This window comes from Panthera uncia, assembly GCF_023721935.1.
Source record: "Panthera uncia isolate 11264 chromosome A1 unlocalized genomic scaffold, Puncia_PCG_1.0 HiC_scaffold_17, whole genome shotgun sequence".
Taxonomy (NCBI): Eukaryota; Metazoa; Chordata; class Mammalia; order Carnivora; family Felidae; genus Panthera; species Panthera uncia.
Window position 1 is genome coordinate 120,345,141 of NW_026057577.1, and position 14,394 is coordinate 120,359,534.

General features: G+C 39.6%; 1 protein-coding gene across 3 annotated transcripts in view; it reads right to left on the reverse strand.

Annotated features, from left to right (window-relative positions):
- C7 (complement C7) overlaps positions 1–8,128 on the reverse strand; it is a 56,131-nt gene extending 48,003 nt beyond the window's left edge. The window contains exons 1-3 of one of the 3 annotated variants that reach the window (XM_049648721.1): positions 7,869–8,128; positions 3,950–4,005; positions 1,937–2,012 (exon numbers count right to left, since the gene is read on the reverse strand). In XM_049648721.1, coding sequence (XP_049504678.1) covers positions 1,937–2,012; positions 3,950–4,005; positions 7,869–7,874 — 138 coding nt within the window. In that variant the 5' untranslated portion in view covers positions 7,875–8,128. The remainder of the gene's footprint in view (positions 1–1,936; positions 2,013–3,949; positions 4,006–7,868) is intronic. The other 2 variants (XM_049648719.1, XM_049648720.1) reach the window with 2 other exon arrangements.
- Between the last annotated feature and the right edge of the window lie 6,266 nt (positions 8,129–14,394).

The following is a 14,394-nucleotide window of genomic DNA, read 5'->3' on the forward strand; positions in this document are numbered from 1 at the left end:
ATGTAGGTAATCTAAATCTCAAACAATATGAAAGTGGATATATAAGATGGGTATATTCATATAACGGCAAATAATACAGCTGTCAAAATTCATGCTGAGAGTATCATGGTAAAATAGAATATAGGGGTACCTGGCTGGCTTAGTCTGTGGAGCATATGACTCTTGATCTCGGGGTCATGAGTTTGAGACCCACATGTGGCATGGAGTTTACCTTAAAAGCAATTTTTTTAATAAACAAATAAAGGGGTGTCTACATGTTCAGTCGGTTGAGCATCCTACTCCTGATTTCGGCTCAGGTCATGATCCCAGGCTCGTAGGATTGAGCCCCACATTGGGCTCGGTACTGAGCATGGAACCTGCGTAAGATTCTCTTTCTCCCTCTGTCTCTACCCAGCTTGTGCTCTCTCTCTCTAAAAGTTTTAATAAACAAACAAACAAAAATTTTTAAATAGAATATAAAACTTTAATCAAACAATTGTATTTTTAAAAATTATAAACATAGAGAAAGAAGATAAATTGAAAGAATAAATACCAAAATGATGGTATATTGGTTTCTTTTAAAAAATTTTTCTTAATGTCTATTCATTTTTGAGAGAGAGAGAAAAAAAAGAGAGAGATAGAGAGAGTATAAGTGGGGGAGGAGCAAAGAGAGAGACACACACAGAATGTGAAGCAGGCTGCAGGTTCCGAGCTGTCAGCACAAACATGTGCCCATTGTGGGGCTCAAACTCACCAACTGTGAGATCATGACCTGAGCTGAAGTCACACTTAACCAACTGAGCCACCCAGGTACCTCTAAAATCTCATGCTTTTTTTTTTTTTTTCAAGTGGGCTTCATACCCAGTGTGGAGCCCAATGCAGAACTTGAACTCAGGACCCTGAGATCATAACCTGAGCTGAGATTAGGAGTCAGACGCTTAACCAACTGAGCCATCCAGACACGCCCGGTTTCTTTTAAATGGTAAAATTGTAAATAGTGTTTTCTTTATTTAGACCTTCCTGTTTCCTCCAATGAATAACTTATAAGGGGAAAAAAAAACACTTTTAGAAGTACTTTATAATCTCCAGATCAAGTCCAGTATTTTATTTGTATTACTCAGAAATTAAAGTTTAAAAAGTTTAAAAATACAGGGACACCTGCCTGGCTCAGTCAGTAGAACAGGTGATTCTCAATCTTGGGGTTGTGGGTTCGAGCTCCACCTTGGGTGTAGAGATTACTTAAATATAAAATCTTTTTTAAAAAGGTGCAAATGTTTCATTTTTCATGATCATTCAGCTCATTAGGTGAAACAAAGTTTTGCTACTTGTTAGCATTCCTTTCAGATAAGAAGAAAAGTTGAACCCAGTAAATATGAAACAGATTTTGAATTACCTACTATCTTCATTTCATGCTACTCTATTCCTCTAATTAAAGAGTTCTCGGGGCGCCTGGGTGGCTCAGTCGGTTAAGCGGCCGACTTCGGCCCAGGTCATGATCTCGCGGTCTGTGAGTTCGAGCCCCGCATCGGGCTCTGTGCTGACAGCTCAGAGCCTGGAGCCTGTTTCAGATTCTGTGTCTCCCTCTCTCTGACCCTCCCCCGTTCATGCTTTGTCTCTCTCTGTCTCAAAAATAAATAAACGCTAAAAAAAAAAATTAAATTAAAAAAAAATAAAAAAAAATAAAGAGTTCTCTAGTTAAAGAGTTAGTGAATTGCTATATCCTGTGTATATTTCTAGGCTCAAATGTAAGATTTAGAAAAGTCCTGCAAGAAAAATAGGAAACGCAGAAATTACTTTATTACATTATTAATCACTAGAATCATACTTTTCTCCCTTTAAAACTACCAATTATATTTCCAACATAAAAAATAACATTCAAAAGCTAATGTCATTTTGTCTATATGTTAAGCTATTTCTGCATAGGAAACAATAAATACAAAGTTTTGTATGGTCCTACCTGAGTCTTGGTACAACCACTGCATTCTGACCACAGGGCATAGGAATCCCACTGGCAATTGACTGGAGAGGAAGCACTGCCAAATTACGATAAATCAGATAAAAAGATAATGGGGGGTAGGGGGCACAAAGAATAGTCAAAAATATTTCAAAAAAAAAATAATTGCTTTACAATTTTTTAAGAGACATCAAAAGTATCCCAAGATCTATAAAAATACATGTGGAAGGAACCAACTTTTCTCAAGATTAACGCTTATCAAGCATCTACAATGTACCAGGCACTATTTAGATACTAAAGTTGTAGACACAATAACAGAGAGATCACTGACCATTGATAGAGGAGAGGACAAAGACACATATGTAAACAAATAATTATAATATAATAATACAAACATGATCCATAATGCAATGTACCTACTTTGATCAATTTCATAACAAAAATGTATACAGTATAATGTGTTATGGAAATATAGATAAAGGAGTGTTCACAGTTGGAAGGGTAAGTGAGAACTTGTGGGAGGAAGGTATATGGTCTTTGAAAGGATTCTGAATAATGAACTAAAGAGTTATAACAGAAACTCTTAAGTGGAAGACAAAAGGCTCTAAAAAGACCCTATCAGAAGAGAAAAACTAAGAACTGGCAAAGATGAAATGGACAGAAATTGATTTTTAAATATTCCCCCTGTGCATTTAGGCTACTCCTCAAGAACACATCCAAGTAGTGTCCATTTGAGCTTAAACAATTCCACTCCACTAAAATACATGAAGAATGGAGAATCTGTTGTGTGATGCTTAACTCCAGCTTTGTAGAGAGCATATCATGACTTCATCCTCAGCGATTAAGGAAGTCTAACTTAAAGCATATTTTACAAGGGGTAAAGGAAATCAGAATCTTGATTTCTGGATTTTGAGCAGATTCCTAGCCTTGGGACACCTTCAGTCAAGGTGATTTGTGCTTATCTTAAGCCTGTGAGGTGATCCTGAAAGTAAGAAGTTTGATCTGAAGTGCATGTGCCTCTCATGTTTTTTTTCAAGCCAAACTTGCTAACTTGTAGTCTTGACATGGCGCCAATGATCCAAATGCCTCACTGTTTTTGACCCTTAAACAATCGGAACTTGCTATTGTTCTATGTTGTGCCCCAGGGACAGGCAGAGACCTTCCCCAAACACTGAGGCTTGGGAAGGGAAGCCAGCTTGGTCTCATCTCTCTGTGCTCCCACAGTATCCCATGCAGGCCTCTCCCAGAGGCCTAGCACATTTATATTGACATCAACTGTTTCAAGATCTGTATCACCCTGTGGACTCTCAGACACTTGGCCCCCTTTGTGTCCCCAGTCACTAGCACAGCCCCTGACACATATTCTGTAGTTTGAAAACGTGAACTGACCTGGTCCTATCCCATCAAACTGACAGTGAAAGCAAGAGAAAGCCATGAGTAAATGATGGTGGCTTTTTTCCAGGTCTCAAGAGTCAGCACAACTATTTTCTTAAAAAAAAAAAAACAAAAAACCTCTCAACCAGACGGAAGTTACCCTTGTGGGGAACACAGCATAATGTATAGACTTGTCAAATTACTATGTTGTACACCTGAAATTAACATAACATTGTGTATCAACTGTATTTCAATTAAGAAAAAAAAACTCTCAACCTTTAAAATCTAAAGAATGTTTTGCAATGACTACATTTAAAGATCACATTCTACTCCAAGATGTGTTAATTCTAAGGTCGGTGCAATTCTCTGAATTGCAGGTACAATCATGGTACTGGGACAAGAAGAAAACTTTGAGGTAGTTTTAGTCTTCAAGTTTCTTCCTTATGGGAAGTAAAATAAGAATGAGAATAAAACAAGCTTTTGCTATCATTGCCTTTTCTCAAAACGCAGAAAGATAAGTGTTGAAGGGAAAAAGATGTTCAGGCTGCAATGTTAAAATCAGGCCATATGATAAAGAACTTCCTAAAAATAAAAAAAATAATAATTTTTAATGATCTCCAATACAATCCAAAACATTCTCACCTTGAAAAAATTTGGAACTCTCCTGCAAATCCCACCAAGATGAAAAAACTTATTGCCTGGGGGGAGAATAAAGCATTGCTTTAGTTTATATTTCTTTAATGAGTTGAAAGTGAATACATTTGTGCAAGTCAAGATTTGTGAGTTGTGAATATAAAGAAGGAAAGAAGCATGGAGAAGGCTCCCTGACTCTGTTTGTTCTTTAAGTTTCCATTTTAAATAAAAGTTTAATACAATTCTGTTGAGCTCACCTCTTACTATTCATTTCTGTAAAGAAGGCTAGGGACTGGGGAATGTCATAGCCAAGCAAATAGAAAATATAGCTCATTAGAGCATTTCTTTAAGGACCCATCATCTTTTCATTCCTTTCTCTACCCTCCTTCACTCTAACTTCAACACATATGAAGACACCCAAAGAGGATGAAGCCTGGAAGAAAGACCAGCCAAGAGTGAGAAGTTAGAAGGGAAGTAAGTTTCATAAATGAAGAGTCAACCAAAAGTTGAGGCACATCCCCAGCCAGAGGGCCCATGATCCTCACCCTGCCCGTTAGTTCTATGGGCAGCTCCTCTGGTTTTGTTTTTTTTTTTTTTTTTTTAACGTTTATTTATTTTTGAGACAGGGAGAGACAGCATGAACGAGGGAGGGTCAGAGAGAGAGGGAGACACAGAATCTGAAACAGGCTCCAGGCTCTGAGCTGTCAGCACAGAGCCCGACGCGGGGCTTGAACTCACGGACTGCGAGATCATGACCTGAGCTGAAGTCGGAGGCCTAACCGACTGAGCCACCCAGGAGCCCCACCTCTGGTTTTTAAAACACCTGTGAGGCCTGTTGCAATCATCTGTCCATGACAGCACCAGCCTAAATATTGAAGGTCACAAAATTGTATATAAAACGGGATTACATTTTGTTTGAAAAGTCAAACATGTATTAAAAACAAATCTAGAAAGAAATATAATAAAGGATAATAGTCCATTTCTGGTAATAAAATTATAGGTAATTTCTATTAACTTTTTTTTTACTTTTATGTATTTCCCTACTTTGACAACTGAGGGTGTCTGGGAATATCATTCAAATCTTTCCTGGAGATTCTCCAAGGATATCAATTGTATTCAATATATAACCCAGTGTAAAAGTCCTTAAAACCATCTTACTCCATATTTTAACAGGCCAATATTCTTTCTCTTCTCCCTGACCTCCTCAAACCTTTTCTTTCAATGTATTTGTGGAGTGGCCTCCCAACATTTTTTCCAGATCCTTCTCCCTGCCTTCCTAGATCACCTGCCATCTTATTAGGTATCTTCCTTTCAGTTGTAAAGTCCTAGTTGCCCACTTCTGTCTTTTATTGTTCTCAGAAGCTTTTAGCCTATTATTCTGATTAGCATAACCAAACAGCTGTGGGCATCCTGGAAATGAGTGGGGGAGGTATGAATACGTATGTGATTTTTTTAATGAGCAGGTAAAGCACATAATATAAAGCAACACCTTCTACAGGTTTTGTTTTTAATCAAAAATTACAAGGATTAAAAAGAATTAAAAAAAAACCTACAAGGGTTTGGGTTAATTTTTCTGTTTTTCAACAATATATCTTTACTCCATGCTGTCAACTTCTTTTTCCGTCCCTGGGAAAGCCTATCTCCATAGCTTTATTAGTCACTCATAGGCACTAACAGATAGTCACATTTTTGGAAAACAAAGATTCTGAAACACTCTAACAGTCAAATTTCAATTCAATATCCAATTTTAAGTGTCTCTCCTACTCCTGGGTTCTGGATGCTCATAATGGGAGTGGGGTGGAGTCTGATTCCAAATTCCTCCTCCTTGTTCTGCTTTTCTTCCCCACATCCCCAGACTGCCTCTGTCTTCTTCAAAGTCACAGCAGCAGGAGAGGGACAAGAGCCAAAAAGGGTCTTGTGTGACTAATCCAGCTGGAGTCCATAATGGTGACCCAGGATGTGGTGGATATTTGAATGCCAAGTCTTTATCTCCCACTGTGTTTTTGTGGTTCTTCAGATGGCCCCCATTGGTGATCTACAACCACTATGCTCTTGGCAAAAATGATTCATCTCTTTGTTTATCACACTTGACTCTCCCCAGTGCTTGCCTCCTGGGACTCCTTTTCCATATGGATGCTGCCTGTTGGAGTTGCTTCATTCTGCAGGCAGTTTCTCAGGCAGAAGCCCTGACAACCCAAGTCTGGCTCCTTTCTAAAGGTCCACATTGTGTCCATGCGATACCTGCACACATCCTTATCCTGTCAGACTCTGGATGTCCAGAATGTAACCAATAATGCTGTGTTGATTAACTCTGCTAAAGGCAGGCTAGGGAACCAGCCTGTGCCTTTAGATTTTCCCAGACATGACTAGAGTATGATTCCCTACATCCCCTATACTCTAAGGGGCACGATCCTGTATATTCTGGAGGATGGGGATAGCCAAAGGTCACTAGACACTATCCTTTTGTAAAACTGCTTTGAATGTCCAGTATCTCACTTTAAAATGTGGGGATGCTGAGCACTTATTCTTCTTGGCCTTTGACTCTCAGCCAAAGCAGGCATCATGAAAAAATTCATTCTTAACATTCTATTATTACATGTGTTTTAAAAGAATTTCAATCAAGCTTTAGGGAATATACATTTTTTTCAGCAGTGCCTTTGCCAACACCTTCCCCATATACATACTCCTTATTGTAACTTCTGAAGATCTGCCTAATTACAAGGCAGTTCTGTTCATGAGTTACACAAGCTGAATCTATTAACCAAAAGAATTTCTTGAATTTGCTAGCTAAGTCCCTGAAAACAAGTCATCAAGTTATCATTTCCCACCTTCAGCAAGAGTATCTTAACAAATGGACAAGATAGAACAATCGTAAATTAATAATAAATGATACTTGGGGCACCTGGGTGACTCAGTTGGTTAAGCAACTGACTTCGGCTCAAGTCACGACCTCACAGTTCATGGGTTCGAGCCCCGTGTTGGGCTCTGTGCTGACAGCTCAGAGCCTGGAGCTGCTTCAAATTCTGTCTCCCTCTCTCTCTGCCCCTCCACTGTTTGTGCTCTGTCTTTCTCAAAAATAAATAAACATTTCAAAAACTTTAAAAATGATACAAAAATTGGGGCCCCTGTGTGACTCAGTGGGTTGAGTGGCCAACTTCGGCTCGGGTCATGGTCTCATGGTTCATGAGTTCAAGCCCCACATGGGCTCGCTGCTGTCAGGGCAGTGCCTGTTTAGGTCCTCTGTCCCCGTCTCTCTCTGCCCCTCCCCTGCTTGTGTGCTCTCTCTCTCTCTCTCTGTCTCTGTCTCTCAAAAATAAATAAAACATTTAAAAAATAAATAAGTTGGAGTTGAAGTTGCTGTCTTCGGTCCTATATTTAGTTGAATAGTAATTTTTCTAACATTTGGCTATATTGCACTGGGCCAACATGTACATTTGGTAAGCCTTTCATTGCATTCCTCTCTCTGTGTCTTCCACTCTCACATTCCTGACCCTTTGGTCCAGGATTCCAAATTCTAAAGTTCCAAGTTTCCGAACTCACTTTTCTATAAAGCTCTTAGATAAGTCAGATCATGGGGACTCATTGCATAGCTGCAAATCAAACAAACAAAATACACGACAGGGTATTTTTCCCTAAAAATAACAATGGCACTATTGTATTCCTTGATGGCTGTCTCAGGACTTTCATAAACATAGTCTCCACTCTCATTTCCATACCTTCGAACCACTAATTTTACTGCAAAACAAGAAAAAGGAATTCACTTTGTCTGAATTGTTAAATATATTTAAATAAGGATTTTTTTAAGTTATCCCCATATCTTTCTCTGTCCTATTTCCCCATGTCTTCTCCTTATTTGAGCCATTTCAGTTAAGCCTCACTCCCTTTTGAGATTGCTTCACTTATAAAAGTAATGAAATTATTATCTTACCTTCATGTTTGGGAAAACACTCAGGTCAGAAGAAAGGAAGAAAATTTCCGCTGAGCGCCTGGTGAATTTTCAACAGTGGGAAGAGCCCAGCAGTGGGCTCTGTCCCTGTCTCTTCCTGCTGGGGATTAACTTGGCACTCACTCATAAACACAGCAAGTGGTTCTGAGACTTAGTTCCTACCCCAACCAGATTCTCTAGGGACACAAAGAGCCTGCCCCTGTACTTAGTTGGTGTCTTGAAGCCAGATGCTTCTTATCAATTTACACAGGCCTTAGCTACAGCCAGCTGGGACTGTTTGGCAATGTAGTTCTAAGAAAACATCTGTAAATCAAGAAAGGCAACAAATGTTCTCAGTTCAATGTTTAAGCGATTTTCAACCAAAGGAGACCCTGTACAAGGCAAAGGATAAGCCTCCTTCCTGTTTCAATTTTCTAAATGAAATAGATGTTTTCATGATTCTCTTAAAGTGTGTTGTACACCAAACTTTGAGATGAAAGGATTTAAATGCAGTTCTGTCACTCAGGAGGTAAACGGAACATTCTGGAGTAGAATTTCCACACCTCCTCCAATAAAAAGAAAGGAAAACAAAACAAACAACAACAACAACAACAACACACACACACACATATACATATCCTAACACAATATTACATCCATGACTCACACTTGACTTTCACAGATGGTTAAAAAACAGCATCATATTTTGCAAACATATTTAAAAGCCTCACCAATTTTTCCCAAGTGCTTTCCTTATTCCATTGACTTGCAGATCATCGTTGGAAAGTTCCTATCATGGTCATTAACTGTCCATTTTCCCTTCTTCAGTTATTGTCTTGTCTAACTCTGCTAGATCCTTATTCCCCACAGCTTTGCATTTATTCTAGCAGTTCCCAACATCACTTCCAGAGGTTTCATGAATGCTGTATTTTATTTTTTTGCAAGATTTCAGATTTTCTATTTGTGAGAAGGTAGGGAGATGATTCATTTTCAGAAGTACCAAATAAAAGCTGTGCTGTCTAGGGGCAGCTGGGTGGCTCAGTTGGTTAAGCATCTGACTTGAGCTCAGGTCATGATCTCATGGTCCATGAGTTCTAGCCCCTCGTCAGGCTCTGTGCTGACAGCTGGGAGCCTGAAGCCTGCTTTGGATTCAGTGTCTCCCTCTCTCTCTGCCCCCACCCAGATCATGTTCTGTCTCTCTCTCTCTCTCAAAAATAAGTAAACATTAAAAAATATTTTTTAAAAAATAAAAAAGCTGTGCTGTCTAATTAACAATAGGTTTACAACCTATTGGAAAATGTACAACACCCCCACCCCCACCCCCGCCACCATGGAGTCCCAAATCCTTAGACATTTCACTTCCTGGTTCTTTCCCTCTTGGTTTGGCAGGGTTATTTTCGCAGTCTTTGCAATTGAGCATGTGCCAAAGAACTGAAGTCTCTGCATCACCTCAAGGAATGTACATTTGTGCCAGACTACTTTTTGCCTTACATGGGCATAGGCATTGTCTGGGTAAGGCTGTAACCTCTGTAGTACTCAGCCAATGAGGAATCAGGGGAGGGACCTGCATAGTAGGAGATAAATTGTCTGCTGTAACCGCCCCGAGTGTGTCTGTCCATCAGACACCCGCTCTTGTAAGAACATTGATTAAAGCTTTGCTTCACTGTGCCCCGAGTCCCCACATCCCTCCTTCGATTGGAGCAGTGGGCTTATTTCTCACACTATTAAAGCTGAGCTAGGTTTTATTCACACAGTTTGGCCAAATATTCTGACACTTGCTACTAGGGTATTATGAGTGGGAAAGACATAAGTGTTAAGTGGGAAAGGATTTTCTGAGTTGAGTGATTTTATAACTAAACATTCCATTAGTGAATATTTCCCAGTTTTAATGATTTATTTCTTTCTTTATCCAAAGAGCTTGAAAATAGAGAACAACCCTCACCTTTCCCTCATAAATTGACAGTGGGTTTCCAAAGATAGTTTACACATCTTTTGTTAAAACCATTAGTAATTTGTGTGGAAGAAATTTTGCCACAGAGAAGATGACCTCTAATTCCTGAAAGTTTGTTTGTTTGTTTTATTCAACTCCAATTGTATGACTTCCAGATGTTATGGACTCTTCTTACGTACTCAATGCGCAATTCCACATTTGGGGGCTTAGTTTGTGTTTGTGTTCCTCCTGAAAGCAGATTCTGAGAGAGGAAATCAATTGAAAATAGGGTTTTGGTTTTGTGTGTGTCTGAGTGTGTGTGTGTGTGTGTGTGTGTGTGTGTGTGTGTGCTTTGGTTTGGTCTTTTGGCTTGGGTTTTGGTTGGGTTTTTTGTGAGGTTTTGTTCGTTTTTGTTTTGTTTTCCATTTTGAGAAGTGATCCTACAAAGCATTGCTGGGAGATGGGAAAGCGAGACAAGGAAGGAGAGGTGGTCAGTAAATGGTACTTTATCATGCAAGATACCACTGTGGGAATTGGAACTCAGTCTCAATGTGGAAATATGAGAGATGTTGCAGAACACTTCTCAGAATTATTCTGACTAAAGGAATGTATCTACCAACATCCTATCATTGATTGAGGGTAGTTCCTAGACTCATCAACTCTCTGACACTTCAGTTTGCTCTGGGGGGTAGCTGAGCACACACCTGTAGCTAGGGGGGAAAAAGCCTTCAAGTAGATGGTTGCTGGTATTAGCAGTATTTGCAGACATTTGCCTTTGTCCTGTAGCAATGAGTGCTAAGGGGATATAAGCAGGATACCAACAGCACCTGCCACAGTAGCTTGTCATTCATGCATGAATGCATTCATTAATTTTTTATTCTAAATTCAACAAATATTTACTGAGGATGCATAATATAACAGGCTATAGATTTTGACAGAAGCTTTGAGCAATATCCTTTATTATTTTCATTCCTTACATGCCATAAAGATCATATGAGCCCATTTATAAAGTATCCTTAGTCTAGAGGATGAGTCACACGCATACAGTGTGTCTACAATAACGTAGAAATTGAATTGTCCAGCTCGCAGAGACTGTATGCCAGAGATCATTTAAAAAGTTAACAAAAACTTCCTTTCCCCAAGTGCTTTTCACTCTCCCATCTCCACCACATCTTTACTCTCACATAAACAATGTTTCTTCAACAGGAGGAATGTCAATGGGGAAGTCATTGGAACAAAGGCTTTAACTGTAGGTAGGAGCCGTACTGTGGCAAATTTGACTGCTGGCATGCGTTGTGTGTAATTTATTCAAAGGACAATGGAAACTCACTCAATGGAAGTTTTAAAGAAAGAATCAAAGTGATGTTTTCAGATGATCAAAACAGTGGTAATATGCAGACCACATAGGTAAGGACGGGAAGAAGGACATGTAACTTGGAATTCATTTCAGTAGTCAGACAAGAGTGAATCAAGGCCTCCTCTAAGAAGGGATAGACAAAGAACCACAAGGCTGTGATTAAACGTGATTTCATGTCTGATTGAGAAAATTAGAAGAATGTAAACCAATTAATAAAGGACAGAAATAGGAAGTTGAAGAGGAAGAGGTGATTTTGGAGAGGGGACATTTTACTTTGGAGAAAATAACCAACACATAAGCAGAAATGTAGATCTTTTGGGAAAGAAATAAAGGAAATACCTGGGACAAGGATATAGGTAGAGCTAATGGCACGAAGACACATAAGTGAAATCATGGGAGACTGATCACAATGAAATATAAAGCAATATGATATGCCACTACTCAGGGAGCGAGCAGAAGGAAGGGAAAGAGCCAGAAAGAAGAGAGAGAGGTTACAGAAGGGGGAGGAAAACCAAAACGATGCAGTGTCCAGCCAATTCAGGAGAAACATACAGAGAGGTCAGTCAACAGGGACAAGTGCCATATGGAATTCAAAGAGAAACAGTATTGAGGGAAAACCTCACCACTTGGCAACTGAAACATAATTAAAACATTGTGGATAAACTGAGGGCAGAGCTTCCCCACATATTTTCCACTCTGGTGCTACAAGATATCTCAAGAAAAAATGATTAATTTTATGTTTAATTAATTGTAAGAAGCTGTATGTATTATAGAGAAGAGTTTCTTAACCTTTGAATTACTGACCTTTGGAGCATGATCATTCTTTGTTGGTAGAGGGGGTAGGCGAAGCTTGTCCTGTGCACGGGAGGATATTCAGCAGTGTCTTTGGTATCTACCCACTTGATGCCAGTAACACTCTTCCCTAGACAGTCAAAAATGTCTCCAGATATTGTCAAATGCCCCCTGGAAGCAGAATCATCCCTCCTCCATTGAGAACCACCATTATGGTGTCTACTCCTGGCCAGTACTCAGCCTTAGATTCACAAAACACATGCCACAATGCATTATAATGCATTAAATGTTCTATTAATTGTACACGAAGTAAAATTTCTTAAAAGTTTTTTCAAACCAGAATTTTCCAAATTTATGTGACCCCAGAGCTTGTATTTCTGACAACCTCAAAAACTGGTATAGCAGATGCACTTCAGCAAACGTCTAAGCCAATACTGAATCAGTGGAAGAGGAAAGCAGATTTCTGCTGACTAGGGAAGGGTCCACAGGGGTTCAGGCCTCTCCCTATCTCCTGCTATGACACACTCCCTATTCCCCATTAATCTTCACTTCTCTTGGTAACACCTCAAAAACCTTAACATCCCCAGACTCTAATGAAACAGATCACTGATGATACCAAGAAGCTGTTATGGTCCACCTTGGGGATATATCTGAAAACATTTTAACAAGCCGATTTCATTCTGAATTGTTCCACTGACTCTAGCAGCATAAGAGGAATAAACTTGCTGAGGAAGGATGAAGCTTCCTTTTCTCTCTTCTGTTGAGTCTGAGAAGGTCAGAATTGAAACTGCCAGAAGTTAGAGCAAAAAGCAACAGCATCCCCTAGTGGCAGGCATGCTTCAGTCCCTTGAGTAAGAGAAGAGCATTAGGCCCTGGAGTTAAACCACTAAGGAGTGAAAAACATTGAATCTTAGTCTCCAAGTCAAGTGCTTGTTAAGCTAATAAGTACCCCAGGTAGTATCTCTTTTTCCATTAAAGTGTCACTGTGTGAATAGTTTGAGAATGAAAAATGGCTGCTAGGCAATACCTTATCTAAAGGAATTTTTCAGCAATTTTTTTTCAACAATGATTTTTTCAACAATGATTGTTAAATGCTTTATCATTATACCTAATAGGATGCTGCCCATCAATACTGATAGCACTGCATTAAATACTGTGACTTGTGCATTAATTTATTTATTTTCTTATTTTTTAAAAGAGAAGTTTATTGAATACACTGCAAGGAAGCAGTGGGCAAGACAGCGAAGGAGAGACTGTCTGCCTGCATTAATTTAAAGCGAGATCACTAGATTGGCATCCAATCCCTCATAAGAATGATGTTTAAGGGGCGCCTGGGTGGCGCAGTCGGTTAAGCGTCCGACTTCAGCCAGGTCACGATCTCGCGGTCTGTGAGTTCGAGCCCCGCGTCAGGCTCTGGGCTGATGGCTCGGAGCCTGGAGCCTGTTTCCGATTCTGTGTCTCCCTCTCTCTCTGCCCCTCCCCCGTTCATGCTCTGTCTCTCTCTGTCCCAAAAATAAATAAAAAAACGTTGAAAAAAAAAAATTTAAAAAAAGAATGATGTTTAAGGTTTAAATAGATTAAGAAGTATTTCCAGGTCATCATACTTTCTTTTAGACCATTGTCCTTGCCCTTTACAACACTGGACAAGCCTTTGCCCTGGTGACCGCAGATGGCAAGGATAGCAAGGATCAAAGTACAATCAGGAAGTGATAAGACACTTTGTCGTTATGGTTTTCAATAGTGGCAGGCACTTGCTAAATTTAGGGGAAGGCCTGGATTTGTTCGGGTTTCTAGCTGTCAGCTGGGTTTTTCAGTTATCTGCAATGCACATTGTGGCAGTAGCCTGCAATTCAAAGATACATTTCATTTGGTTTAAATTTGAATTAAGTCAAGCAGCTCTGAGAAGGAAGACACAAAATGCAAAGATTCTCATGGTTTCATAACTGAATTAAGACCCACAGGGGAAGGGTGACTAGCAAAGGACAAGGTCATTTATCTGATCTGCACAGTAAACTCGGAGTGTCTACACAGAGAGTTGTTTGTTGTTGTGTTGTTGTTTTTCCAGATCAAGAATCCAGCATATTATAACCATAAAATAAAAAGTAATTGCTTTCCCAAAATGTCAGTCTATGCCATAATTTTAAGCTTTATCTCCTTAAGCTGCCTTTACACAGATATATTTTGATGTCAGATTTATCATTGCATGTTCCAAAGGCCAAGGAAAAATAAAGAATAAGTGTGGAAATAAAATCCTGGTGCGCCTGGGTGGCTCAGTCAGTTAAGCATCCCACTCTTGGTTTTGGTTCAGGTCGTGATCTCACGGTTTGTGAGATAGAGCCCCAAGTTGGGATCCATGCTGACAGTGAGCAGTCTGCTTGTGATTCTCTCTCCCTCTCTCTCTGCCCCTCCCCCACTCATGCACGTGTGAGTGCACACTCTCTCTCAAAATA